General features: G+C 46.2%; 1 protein-coding gene across 2 annotated transcripts in view; it reads right to left on the minus strand.

Moving 5' to 3' along the window:
• The window catches only part of GPM6B (glycoprotein M6B), a 109,688-nt gene extending 98,860 nt beyond the window's left edge, over positions 1–10,828 (minus strand). The window contains exon 1 of one of the 2 annotated variants that reach the window (XM_052703118.1): positions 10,670–10,828. In XM_052703118.1, coding sequence (XP_052559078.1) covers positions 10,670–10,673 — 4 coding nt within the window. In that variant the 5' untranslated portion in view covers positions 10,674–10,828. The remainder of the gene's footprint in view (positions 1–10,669) is intronic. The other variant, XM_052703125.1, reaches the window with a different exon arrangement.
• Between the last annotated feature and the right edge of the window lie 4,272 nt (positions 10,829–15,100).

Raw genomic sequence — 15,100 nt, forward strand, 5'->3', positions numbered from 1 at the left:
TAAATCCAGTACCAGATGGCACACCTACATAGGGCATAGCACAAGGCAAGGCCATTGGGGCAGCCGGGCCATTGTCCTGGAGGTGAATTTGAAAAACAACTTTGGCAGCTTTCAGGGACCTGCCAGGAAAATGCTTTGGAAAACACACAGTATAGCTTCAGCATGATGGACGTTGACACATCTTGCTAGTTGTGGCCTAATAACAAGACAACCTTCTCTAAGACTTCATTTTCAACAGCTTTACTGCAGTTTTCTGATGAAAACCCATGTTCAAGCTTCCATAGTTTGAGATTAAAACTGTCTAATTCTCTTGCTTTTTCCTTAATTTCCTATGTATGTATACAGAAAGCAATTTCCTCAAAGCCAAAAGAACTGCAATGCGATAACTCCTACAAGTCCTATTTTGTTATGTAAGCATTTCAGATGAGATGCCATAGTGCTTCCTTTCACACCTCATTTTTTGCACCCACAGCCCTATACCTTTACAGTTCGGCTCCCATGAGGCAGTGGCAGCCATCAGTGAGCTCAGCAGCTTGTACCACTGCTCTGAGAGCATCCCACCATAGTACATGGTACAGGTTGGCCAAGCCCCTCATATCTCTACAGAGATGAACTGGCCTCAGTCAGGTGCTAACAGGTGATACCTAGGGGATACTACTGAAGGGAAGGGAAAGATTTCACAAAGTAAAATACTGCTAGAGTCAATAACCATGCCCTAATTCAAACCAGGCTCTTCTAAATCCGTTCAGGTTAATTTTAATTACTGTACAGCTCTTTCTGGGCATAAGCCAAAAGGGTTCACAGCAGAAACGCAGTAATCACTTAAGAGGCAGGAAGCTGCTGTGCAGATTCGGTGAGCATCACGACCTGAATTCATTAGTATGTAGTGCTGCACGTTTACTTAAATCATCTCCAGCTTCTGCAGTCCTGATCTCACACTGATAGTTGCCACAGCTGTAAGGAAGGGACAGGGTGGTGGTAAAACCTCTCCTTGAACAGAGGGAAGTTTAGCATTATTGGTATTATTATTACCATAGAAGGAAAGAAGCTATGCAGCCTAGGCAGAACAGCACCAGACATTCACACTGAGTAACTCTTGCCCCACTGGGTATACGGTAGCTGTAACTGACTTCAATGCAAAGCCACCTCATCATGGAGCTTATTATAAGTGTAGGGTATATCATGAGTATACACAAACTAAAGGAGGATCACTTTATCTAGTGCTACTGTTAGGCCTTTCATTGCCTCTGGGCAATAATAAGATATAAAGTAGACACTAGGAGAAGAAAATCTAGCCTTATTTTGCACTCAATCCAGAAAGGATATACAGAAGGACCATCCTCCAAACCCCAGATGCTTTATACGTCTTATATGTTGTTGAGCCCCAAGAGCCCCTGATCACCCACCCCAGGGATGCCGACAGTGGGTACGTAACTAAAGATGGCTGCTCTCCTCTCCTCCTTCATGTTCTGTATATCATTAACTTCAGCGCTTAAGAGAAACACAGTATATTTATTTTGGCAAGTCATGGTCAAGGAAGGAAGGAGGTTTTGAAGATAAAAAGAGTAAAAGCTCCTTAAAAACCTTGATGATATAGGGAAAGAATTTAAAATGAATAGCCAGCATCTCATGGCATGAAGCACCAACACGGAATGTCCTGCATGCCCTGGAATGCAGGCTGCTGACAGCAAGGTGCTCCCCCAGCTGTCCTCTGCAGGACAGAGAGAGGTACACAGCAGCTGTCCTGCCTAAAGCTTTAAGCATCACAGCTTTGGCTTCCACCAGAAGAGGAAGGACTCTGATGGAAGTCCACTTGTGACTACAGAAGTCAAGTGAGAGCCCACGAGCCAAATCCTCAGACTCCATGGAGCAGTTAGGATCAATTCGGATTTGGGATACTGTTGTGATGTCAGAAAGTTATCCCGATGCCAAGAAAATACTACCAACATGGAAAATAAAGCATTTTTCTCTTATGTTTAAGCTCAACTGAGAAGAAAACTCTCCATAAAGATATAACAGCCTGATGCAAATGCTAAGCACAAGTGTTGGAGCAATGAAACATATGCAGTGAAAAGCTTGACATATTTTCTGAGCAAGGCAACAGAAAACACTTCATTTACAAGGTACATGCCCTAACAGAAGGGACGTTTTCACACGTACAGAAGAAGGCAGACTACTGACCAAATGGAAAGTGGGCACAGCAGTCACGCTTTTCCTGGTGAAAGCAAAAAGGCATGTTTTCCTCCTACTATTCTTACCATCCTCTTCCCTAAAAAAAAAAAGAGTTAAGGATCAAATATTTTCATGAGGGTGACAGTAGGCGGGAACTTAAGCAGGCATGACTGTATTTTCTGAATTTCCAAACCTGCATTATATCAGAGGAAGGAACACTTCAGGATGGTGGCTGCTAACAACGTCTCCCCTCTTGCATGTCCTTATGAAGCCCACGGTAGGAGCTCCCCAAGGAATTCTGCACAGGGACTCATTTAGCACACCAGAGCAAAAAGGAGCGGAGATACTAAGTTTCCAAGCAGCTGCTGTGTGGTCTTTTTAATTATTATTATTTATTTGGTTGTTGTATGTTTCTTTTGAAAACAGAAACTCAGGGTTCATTTCCATTCTCATCCTTTAGTTAAATTGTGAAATCGTGGCATCATAGAATTCTTTGAGTTGGAAGGGACCTTTAAAGGTCATCTAGTCCAACTCCCCCATTTTCAACCACGTTTAAAAAGAAGGAATATTCCCAATTCTCAAACTCATTGGAACAGAATTCTTTCTAAGGAGTGAGGCAGACTTCAGCTGACTTCCATTAATGTGGAGGGTCCTTCTACACACAAAAAACAGCAATCTTACTAATTTTACTAATAAACTATCAAAAAAAAAAAAAGTTCTGTTCAACCAGAAGCATTTTGTCAGAGGAAGAAACGGACGGCTGAATGCAGTAGTACATTCCTCATTTCTTTTCTTTGTGTGTGCTTATAACAACAGAAAAGATTCAGCATATTCAGTAATTAACATATTTATACACTAGGCTTTAGCAACAGCTGGGGCATCCCCATTAGCCTTGGCAGCCACACTTAATATTCCACGTGTACCATGCCCTCCAGAAGAGAAACACAGGCCCTTAATGGCCCTCCAGGAAATCCCTTCCTTTTGATTTGAGAGAGCATCTTCTGACATTTAGTTTATTTTAAAACTGTTTCTCCCAACCTTCCCACTGTTTTCTTTCTCCAACAGGGGTACGCCGTATGCTTTCAAGCAGATGACAGCTAGCTGCTCTCACAGAGAGATGTCATCCACAGAAAGCACGTATGCAGTGCCAAGCTCATCGCCTGCCTGGGCCACAGCAGCTCTCACCTACTGCTCGTGGCACGTGTGTGCAAACACAGCAAGTGCCTCGGCCATCAGTCTGCTGCCAGAGCATTCAATGGAGGATCGAGTGTCGACACAGAACCGTCCAAAAGGCAGGAGGAGACGGATCAGATAAAATCTGCCACTGCGCGAGGAAAAACAACGAGGAAAACAAAACCGTGGAATTACTACACACAAGGGAGTACGCTCACTCACACTGCAACTGCGGGATCGGCATGAGCCAGAGGAGAAATAAACAAAACCAGTGGTCTCCAGGAAAGGAGCATTTAAGAGCACCTATAAAAAAAAAAGCAGGGATAATAGGGACTGAGAACAGCTTACCCACAGATGTGCACCCTGCATACAAATCTCAAAAGAGAAGCCTATCAGGAGGGAAGGGCAGGGCTTGGCCATGCGGTCCAATGCTTCCTCCTCTCTGTGAGAAACAGCCTAACCCACGCCAGAGAGCTGATTTAATGGGGAACACACGGGACTGTTTGCAAGAAAATTGCCACGGGAAGCCCCAGAAAATCCAGAAATAAACTTTCACAAGAAAAAGAAATATTTTAATGAAATCTACAGGCTATTTGAAGCTAAACTCATTCCAGTCTTGATGAAAGCTGTTACCTCATTACAGCTTTCTTTTATTTCCGCTCACTCCTCAAATAGTTACCTTCAGTCTGTCACGGCTGCTCTAAATTATTAGCACTTTCAAGTGACTTTTCTCCTTCCTGATTCTTTTCAGCCCCTCTTACAGGAATAAGAGGAATCCAATATGTGGTAGATTACCATGACTTCTCAAATGTGGTGTTGCAAGCATATTAGTGGCAGATAGGACCAAGAAACCTCATAGCAGAATTTGAGAAGGAAGTTAAAGAGCAAGTATCTATTATAGGCTTTCTATAGCTCAAATTCGAGGAGAAAAACAGGTATTTTTCAAACCATTTAAAAATAATTTAAAGGGGGAACTAAAAATAACAGGCTATAAAAACAAAATTACTTACCCGGCTATTTTTCATGCCAAGTCATTACAGTTTCTACATGCTAGCTGAAACGTGGAATTTTCATCATACAATTACTGTGCATGAGAAATTGCTATTTTAATTTCAATCTAGAATGGGTAGCTCTGGCCAAATCAGTCAAGCAAAGCCCGCTCATTGTACTTGCTTACATCAAATTCTGGTTTAATGGAACATTTATCAGCTTTAGCACCTACTAACTTTATTGGCTGGGGAGCAGGCAATAACAGATTATGCAATGGGTTTTGTTATATTCCCCTGGTGCGGTATGAGAACTATCAGAGATTTCCAGAGTCCTGGCTTTTGCACCAGCCCCCGTCACAGAGCCGGAGCAGATGTTGTAGGAAGTGTTGTTGTTTGGGCCACCTTACAAATCGTGGGCTCTTGACAGATGTGCTGGAGCAGCTCCCTGTGCCTGCACCATGAGTTCTCGGCTTCACGTACTCCCACTAGTCAGCTCTTACTCCCAAAGTTTTGGCTTCTTTTTGTAATGCACGTCTAAGCAGCTCAAGAAAACTGTTTGATTTCCCATGAGGGAAGTTCTATGTGGCAAACTTATTTTCAGCTGTGTTACTAGCAAATACAACAACACTTCTTACACTTCAGTTTGGGGAAGAGCATGACTTTTATGTCAACACAGTTTGGGCAATATCAGCATTAGTCTACATGTAAACAGGAATCAACTAAAGTCTCTTAGAATCACTTAAAAAGAAAAAACAAAAAACCAAGCAAACAAACAAAAAAAACCATGGCCTTTTAACATAAAGCACTGAAGATCCAGGCCACTGTTCTAGTTCATACTTGCATGGTATTTGTAGGCATGAGGCATTCAGAACTTTTCTGCAGCAAATCCCAAGTGAAGTTCCTAGAACCTAGGATTTAATCAGCTGTAAAAAGACGTCTTAACTTGAACAAAGCACTATGTTCACTTGCAAAATCATAGAATCACAGAATCTTTGGGTTGGAAGGGACCTCACAGCCCACCCAGCCCCAACACCTGTCGTGGGCAGGGCTGCCCTTCATCAGCTCAGGCTGCCCAGGGCCCCATCCAACCTGGCCTTGAGCGCCTCCAGGGATGGGGCACCACAGTTCTTACCACCCTCTGTGTAAAGAAATTTCCTCCTCCTCCTCCACCTGACCAAAGTCTCCCCTCTTTTAGTTTAAAGCCATTTCCCCTCATCCTGTCACTATCTGCCTGTGTAAAAACTCCGACTCCCTCCTGTTTATAAGCCTTCTTCAATCGCTGGAAGGCCACAATGAGGTCTCCCCAGAGTCTTCTCTTCTCCAGGCTCAACAAGCCCAGTTCCCTCAAACTTTCTTCACAGGAGAGGTGCTCCAGCCCTCTTCGTGATCTTTTCTGGACCCACTCCAACAGCTCTGCATCCTTCTGATGTTGTAGGTCCCATTCCTGAGCGCAGTATTCCACCTCACAGGCCTCACAAAGGCAGAGCGAAGGGGTCTAATTCCCTCCCTCTCCCAGCTGCCACCCTTCTTACGATGGAACCCCGGATACTGTTGGCCTCCCAAGCCTGAAGCGCACGCTCTTGGCTCACATCAAGCTTTTAGTCTACCAAAAAAATAATTGCAGTGCACCAGAAAGCAAAACACACATAAACCTAGAGAATTTACAAATCTCAGTGCAAAATCACTTTTGAAAAGAAGCCAAGTTTCAAGATCACCAGGCCACCCTTGGCAGCTTTGTTCCCACTTGCTCTGCAGTTTATCTTGTGCACACTCCCTATATCTTAGGATTAGAAGCCTCAAAGAATCTTGTAGTGTGCAAGCTGACAAAAACATACATTACAAGGTAGAGTAAAAAATATATTGGAGAGCTCAAGTTAGCTCCCACTTGCTGGCAGGATGAGGAAGGCAGATTCTTCCTCGATTAGCCATCAGCAGCAGGCTGCACAGCCCCAGTCCAGCAAACACTGATAAGCTCAAATACATGTTTCCAATATTAACAAAACCAGCATGCTACTCAAAACGTAATCCTCCTCTGGCCACACTCCCATCGTTTACTCTGTTTCACAGATCTCCCCGGACACCAGACCAGTCGTACTCCTAACACCAGGTGTGCTTCCTGACCGGCAGCACCCAAATCAGCAGGAGAATGGCAATGGCTGTTCCGTGCTCTCATTCAAATGCTAAAACAAACCAACCAACAAACGAAAAAAAAACAACCACCACCACATAAAATTATGAGAACCATATCTTAAACTAGATATCCAAATCAGTTTGAACATTCAAGAAGTTCATCATTCACATCCCCACTACCTGTGAATCATAGTCCTTCTTGAAATTTTTTCACCCCAGGCCAAAAAAAAGAACAAACAAAGCAAAAACACATTCCTGAAAGCCACTTTCTTTACATATTCCTGCAGGCTAAAACTTCCAAGCGCCATGTGCATTCAAGGATCAAAGAGTAAAACAAACACACACAAATGGTGCACAGCAAAGCATTGTTTTGCATCGCTCAATGGCTCTGATTCAAGCACACCTTTCTATTAATGAAACTAAGCTCCATTCACATTTTGAAATTGCTGCTAGACAAATAGCTCAAAAAAAAAAAAAAAAAAAAAAGAGAACAAAAGATCTTGAATTCTCAAAGTTCTCTGCACAGCTTGCAAATGTTTCCCAGGCCACAACTCTAGTGCAACCTTTTGAGCTTAAAAACCAAGAGACAAGTAATTGTGGAGAAGGAGATTGCCAAAGCACTAAAACAGCAATAGAAAGCATTAGAGCAGTGAGCATTAGGCACACGATATGAGCTGTTAGAATGAGCAGTCAATCTCTCCTCGTTCCCACTACTTTTTGCTGTGCTTACATGGGATGGTAATGGGACATGCTGAAGGGCACAGCTCAGCCAAGACCACCCCACCACAAGTTCACATCTAATTGCAGAAGAAGTGCAAGAAGAAGTCCAGGAGACTAGGATCCAGCCCAGGCACTGTAACCAGGAGTCAACTCCCTCCAGGCCACACTGCATTGCCTATAACCTGGATGATGCCACTCTACCACTCCATGGCTCTTTAGGTTGTCCTTCACCCTCTGTGGATATTTATGTTGCAGTCTTCCCAGTGCCAGCTTCTGGATCCTTACAGAGTGCAGCAGGCTCATCTGTGACCCGTGTACTTGTTACATCTCAGTTGCCCCTGGCTGTCAGAGACAGCCTTTCCTCAGACTTGCCTTCCACAACTCAAAGCCAAGCTCACCTGCCCCAGCCCTCATCACTCCCAGATTGCACAGGGCAAGGAAGCGTGCTATGACGTCAAGCACAATAGGTGCAAGGCGTACTGAGAACAGGGCTTCCCTTTGCTTATCTTCAATTCATTTTAACTTAGTCCAAAATACATTTAGGGCTAACTCTTGGTTTTGAGGGTAATGACTCTGGTAGCAAGAATCTTGAAAAACAATAGCTGCTGAACAAATACCATATGAAAAAATGATGCTTGCAACACCACAACTACTGGCAGAAAAGCACAAGAGTCCTGAGAAAAAATACCTGGCTGGAAAGAAATAATGCAATGCTTTAAGTGCTTTAAATACTGGATGTGACACATAGGTTTCAGCTGGTTGAAGAAAGTCTAGATAGACTGAAGGCAGTGGATAATCAAAGCACTCCTACTGCTCAGCTCTTCAGTGGGTGAAATCCTTAACCAGGAGTATATTTTGGAAATATAACATTTCCAGATCCACCTGATATATCATCATCCACAGAGGGGACAGCAGATGTCCTGTATCACTGAACCACGCACTTCGAAAAAGAGCAAGAGAGAACCTGTAAGTAGGGTGAAACCTCAAATTATTTAGGAGACTGGGAAACAGCTGAAATTCACAACGTCTTCTTCTCCATTTCTTCCTCAGACAGGAAAGTTTACATCGAGAAGGCAAATTTCAGCACTTTTCAGTAGCCTTAAACGGGTCTCGTGGAAACAGGGAAAGGATGGCAGTATAAAATTTTACACTTCTGTAAGTGTATGATTTAATAGAATATGAACTATAAGACCTTGTAATTGAAATCTAGCCACCCTTAATGACCAATAGTAATCAGATTTTACTATTACTGAGACACACAAAAGACTTCAGCTCCCACCTGGACAAAGTGAATAGCTGACAGAAAGAACAAAGTCTGATTTTCTCTCAGGATTTGCCCCAGCTGATTATAATAAGAAAGCCTAGCTTGTGGAGTATCTGAACCTCCTGTGAAGACACTTTACAGCAAGGTGAGGACTTGGTTCCACACGTGGAAGGAGTATGTAAGGTGCTCCTGAAGTTGACAGGGATGGTCCACACTGGGCATGGGCCACTGCTGGGAGAGAGGAGCATCACTCCAAGCTGCTGGAGCCCTGGGACCCCACAGACTGGTTGTTGCCACAGAGATGTCATGGGCACAGCATCCAAAGGGAGGCACACAAGGCAGGCACTGCTCCACCTCTGCTAGCAGCAGTTTGGTGGAGAAGAAAGAAGAAAAGTTATAAAGCTATAGGATTACAGTCATTCATGTACCACTTTTTCAAGGTTTCAGAACAAAGCTGTTTTGCAGTTTTAGTTCATTTTGTAAAGCATTGCCCACATCTCCCAGGTGAAGCACACTGCAATATCAAGGCGGCTGTTGGAGCACAGGATGCACAAAGCACCATGGTGGATAGTAATGACAACCCTAGAGTCAATGTGAACCATAAATGTTGGTAACTACAAGCCCAGCTTTTCCAAAGCACTGAGTGAGCCAATAGCCCAACGCACTCCATGGCAGCAACTCCAAAATGGAAAAGAAATCAGTCACAGCAGGCCAGCCTAGCACAAAAGTTTTGCACGAGTAAGGACAATTCAAAGGGTCCTAATTAGAAACAGCCAAACACATCCTCGTGATTGAGACAGGAGGCTACAAACCAGCCCTGGTCCCACAGCCCCGGCTGTGGTGAGGCTGTTACGCAACACGCCAACAACGCACTGCATTCACCACGGACCAGTTTGCTGCTACAAAGGCTCCATTGCTGTGAGCTCTGTTTGCAACGTCCCATCCGAGGATGTCCCCGCACTCAGTGGGTCACAGCACAGCCACCCGTGGGCTCAGTGCTGCTAAGCCAAAAAGCTGGCAGACACAGGTCCTTAGGCCACTGTCACCAGCAAGGAGTTCAATATGTGCTTCTTTCTTTCCAGTCCTCTTTTCTCAGCTGTTCCATGAAGGACAACACACCCACTGGGACAACCTGTACAATGCCTGCACACCAAAGGCCCATGACTCGTGAGGATGTGTTGGGGTTCTTCTGAGTTTTCAGCACAGTAATACAGATTGGCTTCTTCAAGATGAACCACCTTTGAAGACCTGGAGCAGCTTTTCGGTTTTGAAAGCTGAGCCAGTTACTGCACAGACAAAGCTATCTAACAAAATGCATACTCTCACACCTCAAATGAGATGCTGTGATCCAGAGAAGGCTTCTCTTTCACTAACAACACACTGCAAAACTCTTCTGCCCCTCTCCTCCCTTCCCATCCCCACCCTGAGATCCCTCTGACATCAATCCACAGCAGCAAAGCAAAAGCCTATGTTAAGAGAAGGACAACAGATGCGGGACTGGCTGTAACTTCACAGCTTCAGTTAATATCAATTTCAGAAGTGGACACAGTGGAACAGTCTAAGAAATGACTACGGGAATGCACACACAAAACCCAAGCTTGTCAGTACATACAAATAATTCAGCTGCTTGCTGTACCGCAGCTGAGCAGCGGGAAGAGTCGGTGCCGTAACACATATCTAAAGGGTGTTGGAAACTTCGGCAGAGCTCAGTAACGGGGCCACAGTGCCGCAGGAGCCAGAGCCCAAACCGGTTAATAAGCCGTTAGAAAGTAAGGAATGAGGTGATGCGAATTAATTTAACTAAGTAGCAACCGTAGGAATTCTGTCAGCTTCCCTTGGCTGGGCAATTAAATTCTCTTTTATTCCTTCCCTCTTAATTAATACCGGAGGCAGCGCCACAGAGGCGCGCTGTTACACAGGGACGCGCTGAGCGCTGCGCACCGCGCGGGCACCGCGACGCTTCCCGCCCGCCCAACTTCCCCGCGGTCCGATTCATTCCGTGCGCTGCCGCTCGCTCGGGGGGAGACCGGGGACGGCCGGGCGGGCTGCAGCCCGCACTCAGCTCCTGCCGCACGCCCCAAGAAGCCTCCAAACCCCCGCCCGACCCCGAGCTTCTCCTCCTTCACGCGGGGCTCAACCGGGGACGGCACCCAGGACCCCAAGGGCGCTGAGGCCGGCGAGCCCCCCGCACCTGCCCCCTCCTCCAGCCCGGCTCGCTTACCCATGGCTGGCTCCGGTCTCCCGAGCCGTGCGGGGCGCTGCGGGGAGCAGGCGGGCGTTCGCCGTGCCGGGCTGGGCTGAGCCGGGCTGGGCTGGGCGGGAGGCGCGGCGGAGAGCAGCGGCCGCAGCTCACACACTGCCGGGCTCCGCTCGCCTCGGGCAGCTGCGGCGCGGCCGGAGGGGCGGAGACGGCCCCGCCCGCACCGCCCGGGGGCCCGGCCCGGCTCGGCCCGGGGCAGGGAGGCGGAGCGCCGCCCCGCGACAGCGCCGGGCACTGCTGCTGGAACAGCGCTTCGGCCGCTCGAGGGGGGTCTTGGTTCCTCTGGGGGAAATGGGAAGGCAGCCCCAAGAAACAACAGGGTGGGCTGGAAGTGTCCGCGGGCGCATGGAACCCTTCCACGTTCAGATGCGATGGAGGCAGAAGTCGTCGTGTTGCCCAGTTCTGCCCCATGCCAACAGGTGTGAGGCAGAGCAGCAAGGTCAGAGCTCCTCCCAGCCATGCTGACGTTCTGGGTTTGGCCACCATATTCCGCCATTAAATTCAGAGGAGGTTCAGTTTGGATATCAGGAAACATTTCTTCTCGTAAAGAGCAGTGAGGCAGTGGCACAGGCTGCCCAGGGAGGTGGTGGAGTCACTGTCCCTGGAGGTGTTCAGGAGCCGTGTGGATGTGGCACTGACGGACGTGATTAGTAGGCACGGTGTGATGGGTTGGGGGTTGGACTAGGTGATCTTACTGGTCTTTTCTAACCTTAATGATTCTATGATTCTGTGATCTGGTGAATAAGCACCCTTGTCATGTCCTCTTCATTGTATTCTGCACAGCTGTGCCAAAGGTAGGCCTGTATATGAAATCATTGAATCATAGAATGGTTTGAGTTGGAAGGGACCCTTAGAGGTTCAAGGATGGGGCATCTGCATCTCTTTGGGCAACTTGTTCCAGTGCCTTACAACCCTTACTGTAAAAAAAAACTTTTCCTTATGTCTGATCTAAATCTTCCCTCTTTTAGTTTGGAACCGTTTTCCTTTGTCCTATTACAACAGACTCTACTAAACAGTCTGTCCCCTTCTTTCTTAAAGCCCCTCTTTAAATACTGAATGTCTCCACAAAACTTTGAACTCTTTTCCCAGCAGAAGTAAGCCATTGTATAGAGAGAGGAAAATATCTTACCCAAGCTTGTCACTGGCAAGCTGTTCCCAGTCTTCTCGGGATCCAAAGCAGATGAGCTACACAGCATTGAATAAGGAGATCATGATGGAAATGACACTGATTTGCACTAAATAGCACTGAAGTCATTGAATCATTAAGGTTGGAAAATGCATGTAAGATCACTTAGTCCAACCACCAGCTCATCCCCCCCATGCCCGCTATGTCCCTCAGTGCCACATCCACACATTTCTTGCACACCTGCAGGGACAAAATCCAGAAGGAACGGAAGGCAAGTGGTAACAGCACCCTGCTGTGTTCAGTTTAGTGTCAGGAGCAGCTGATTCTGGTTCTGGCTGTGCTTGTGTTCATGGGCATCCTTGCCCTGCAGAAAGCCAAGGGCCATCTTGCATCCCAGAAGCTGACCAACACAGCCAATGCCAGCTGCTGAGTATGTGGGCTTGCTGCAAAGCAGGGGGGAAGAATTCCTATAAGATGTGCTAAGGAGAGAGGCCCACCTTCCTTGATGAGCCATCCCCAGGACTGCTGTTCGTTTTCCCTCCAGAGCACAGCAGAGAGCAGCTGTCCAAATATTGGCCACAGCTCTGCAGTCAGTGGGGATTTCCACTTGCAGATCCCAAGTCTGGGGGGCAGAGGAGCGTATGGGGCTGGGGTCTAGGCTTGCAGCTCCTCAACCTGAAGGAAGGGACAGCACTCAGTGAGGCCAGGAAGTCAGGACCACGGGGGCAAGAACACTTGGCTTCTGCAGGACAGCACATCAGAACTGTGATGCCTGCAGAAATAGCTACTGGTTACACAGTCTGTGCTCCACACCCTCACACTTTTATCCAGTGCTTAAAGGAAAAGAGAGACAGGCAGAGAGGTGTGCGGCTTCTCAGCGAGCCCTGGTGGCCAAGCAACTCCTCCATGGGGAGTCATTTTGGAAGCCAGATTAATCCCACACTCCAGGCACCAAGGGGTAACAGCAGGACCTAGTTCTGTTGCAAGCTGGAACTGTAAAGGGCAGAGTGAAGGCTGCAATTCTGTGCTGATTGATGTAAGTTATTGCCTATGGTGGGTGCCTGAAACCTTTTCCATAGCCTGGATAACAAACCGCAAACATTTCTGTGTTTGCTAACAGTGGACTCAGTGGTTTCTTAAGAATATTTCTTCTGACTACAGCACCAGTGGTGCCAATGGGCAGCAGTGATTTCCAATTTCCAGAGGGTTGGAGTACATAGGGAGCCTCTCTTATGCTTGATTTTACAAAACCGCAGTAAATCTCCAAAACCATGTAAAACCAGAGGCTTACGAGCCAGCCTCCCTTTTAATGCTATCACCAGTGTATTTTGGGTTTAAGGGAAGCAGAAGTGCTAACATCCGATTTTAGTTCTCTGTGTTCTCTGTGGCCTTCCTCTATGGATTTGGCACTCCTCTCTGTCCTGAGCTCCTGAGATTCCCTCGCAGCCAAGGCCTGCTGGGGCCCTTCTCTCCCATGTGATCTCCTGCTCACAGCGGCGCTACAGAAGCCATGGATGTTAAAGAGAAATAAGATGACAATTGAATCTCTTCGTACTGTCATCTGCGTGCAATGGAGCAGTGACCTTTCTGTGCTTTGAACTCAGCATCTCGGTGTAGATTAAGGAGAATGACTCACGCTCTCCTGTGTCCTTTGTACCTTTTATGTGAAGTTGATCTGCTTTAGATTCCCACTGCTGCTACCAAAGCCCCTTCTCAGTGCTTTCTACACAGAGCTGCTTGGAAAGTTCATATAGCAAAATGCTGAGGAAAATGGTTCATATCATTGGCCCTGTGTAGTTTGGGGAAAAAGAGGGAAAAGGAAAGATGAAAAGTGAGAAGTGGTTTGGTAGTTTAGCTAGCGTGCACAAGTCCTCTCCTGGAAATTAACATTCCCTTACAATAGCACATGGAATAGATATTCTTCAAAATCAAAACTGTTTCTTATTACCAAGAGGTCACATTTTCAGCAACCGTTCCTCAATATGTAAATATCAGCAGTGATTGCTTTAGAATAGATATAATTATATATTCAGCAGAATGCATAATTTTTCCCAATGAGCCGATGTTAATTTTGTCTGAAAATTAGTGATTACCACTTCGGTGTTAATTACAGAGTGCTAAATACATCCTTAGTGTTAAAAGATAGACTTCTCTGTTTCATACAGCCCAAGTTGATGGTGAAATAGCTAGTGTCACTTAGTGATTTTAATAAGTAGAAGGTATTGTAAATGAAGGATAATGCTTTGATCAGGACTTCTGGCAACTCAAGAGTCATCTTTCACTTAATAGCTCTGCATGCTGTGCCTTACTTGCTCTGTATTTTACTCTTATGTCCATGGGTTCCGTGGCACAGGCTGCCCAGTGAGGTGGTGGAGTCACCGTTCCTGGAGTTGTTCAGGAACCATGTGGATGTAACACTGAGGGACATGATTAGTGGGCATGGTGTGATGGATTGGTGGTTGGACTAAGTGATCTTAGAGGGCTTTTCCAACTTTAATTGATTCTATGATTCTATGAAAGATCTGAGTTTAGAGAGAGCAACAGAAAGAGGACAGAAGAATCAGGCACGGTGTTTCTTATTCTGAGTGCACACACTTGCTTCTATAACTTCACCTCTCCACGATTTTTAGCTGGTAGGGAGCCATGAAGAAGGTAATGTGAGGTCTGAAAGTGGGTGGATGGTTTCAGTAAAGCATTACACGGAGTGGGAAGCTTGTGAGTGAAAAGATCTCTGAAGACTAAAGTCTGTTATACAGAACAAACACATGCTGGTATGAATTTCCTCCAAAGTGGAGCCCACCTGCTTTCATCCTCCCTTTATGAATCTGTGAAATGTGGATGGAAAACCTTGACAACCCCTCCTCCAAAGGAGGAGAGAAAAATCTGGCCTCCTCACAGTAGAATGATCCCAGTAAAGGCATTCTTCCACAGGCTTCATTTTAAAACTTTTAGGTTCAAAAATGCATTTGAGTTTGGCCAAAGATGTCAGGTCTGATCTAACAGGCTTGGGTGTAAACATTTATTGGAGTGCTTTGTCACATTATTGCTGTGTTTTGAAGTAAGGATCCTGTGGGCTGGAGAGGCCACTCTACTGTCTTTAGGGGGAGCTGACTCAGATGTATGAATTATCCAGCACTTTGATTAGTACCAGAGGGGAGAGCTGAATGTGGAATAGTTTGCAAATGGAGAAACCAGATGGGGGCAATATGCATACCCATACAACATCAGTATTCAACTTCAGAGCAACTTCTGTGTGAGCATATATG

The sequence above is a fragment of the Tympanuchus pallidicinctus genome, unplaced genomic scaffold (genome assembly GCF_026119805.1).
Source record: "Tympanuchus pallidicinctus isolate F22 unplaced genomic scaffold, pur_lepc_1.0 scaffold49, whole genome shotgun sequence".
NCBI lineage: Eukaryota > Metazoa > Chordata > Aves > Galliformes > Phasianidae > Tympanuchus > Tympanuchus pallidicinctus.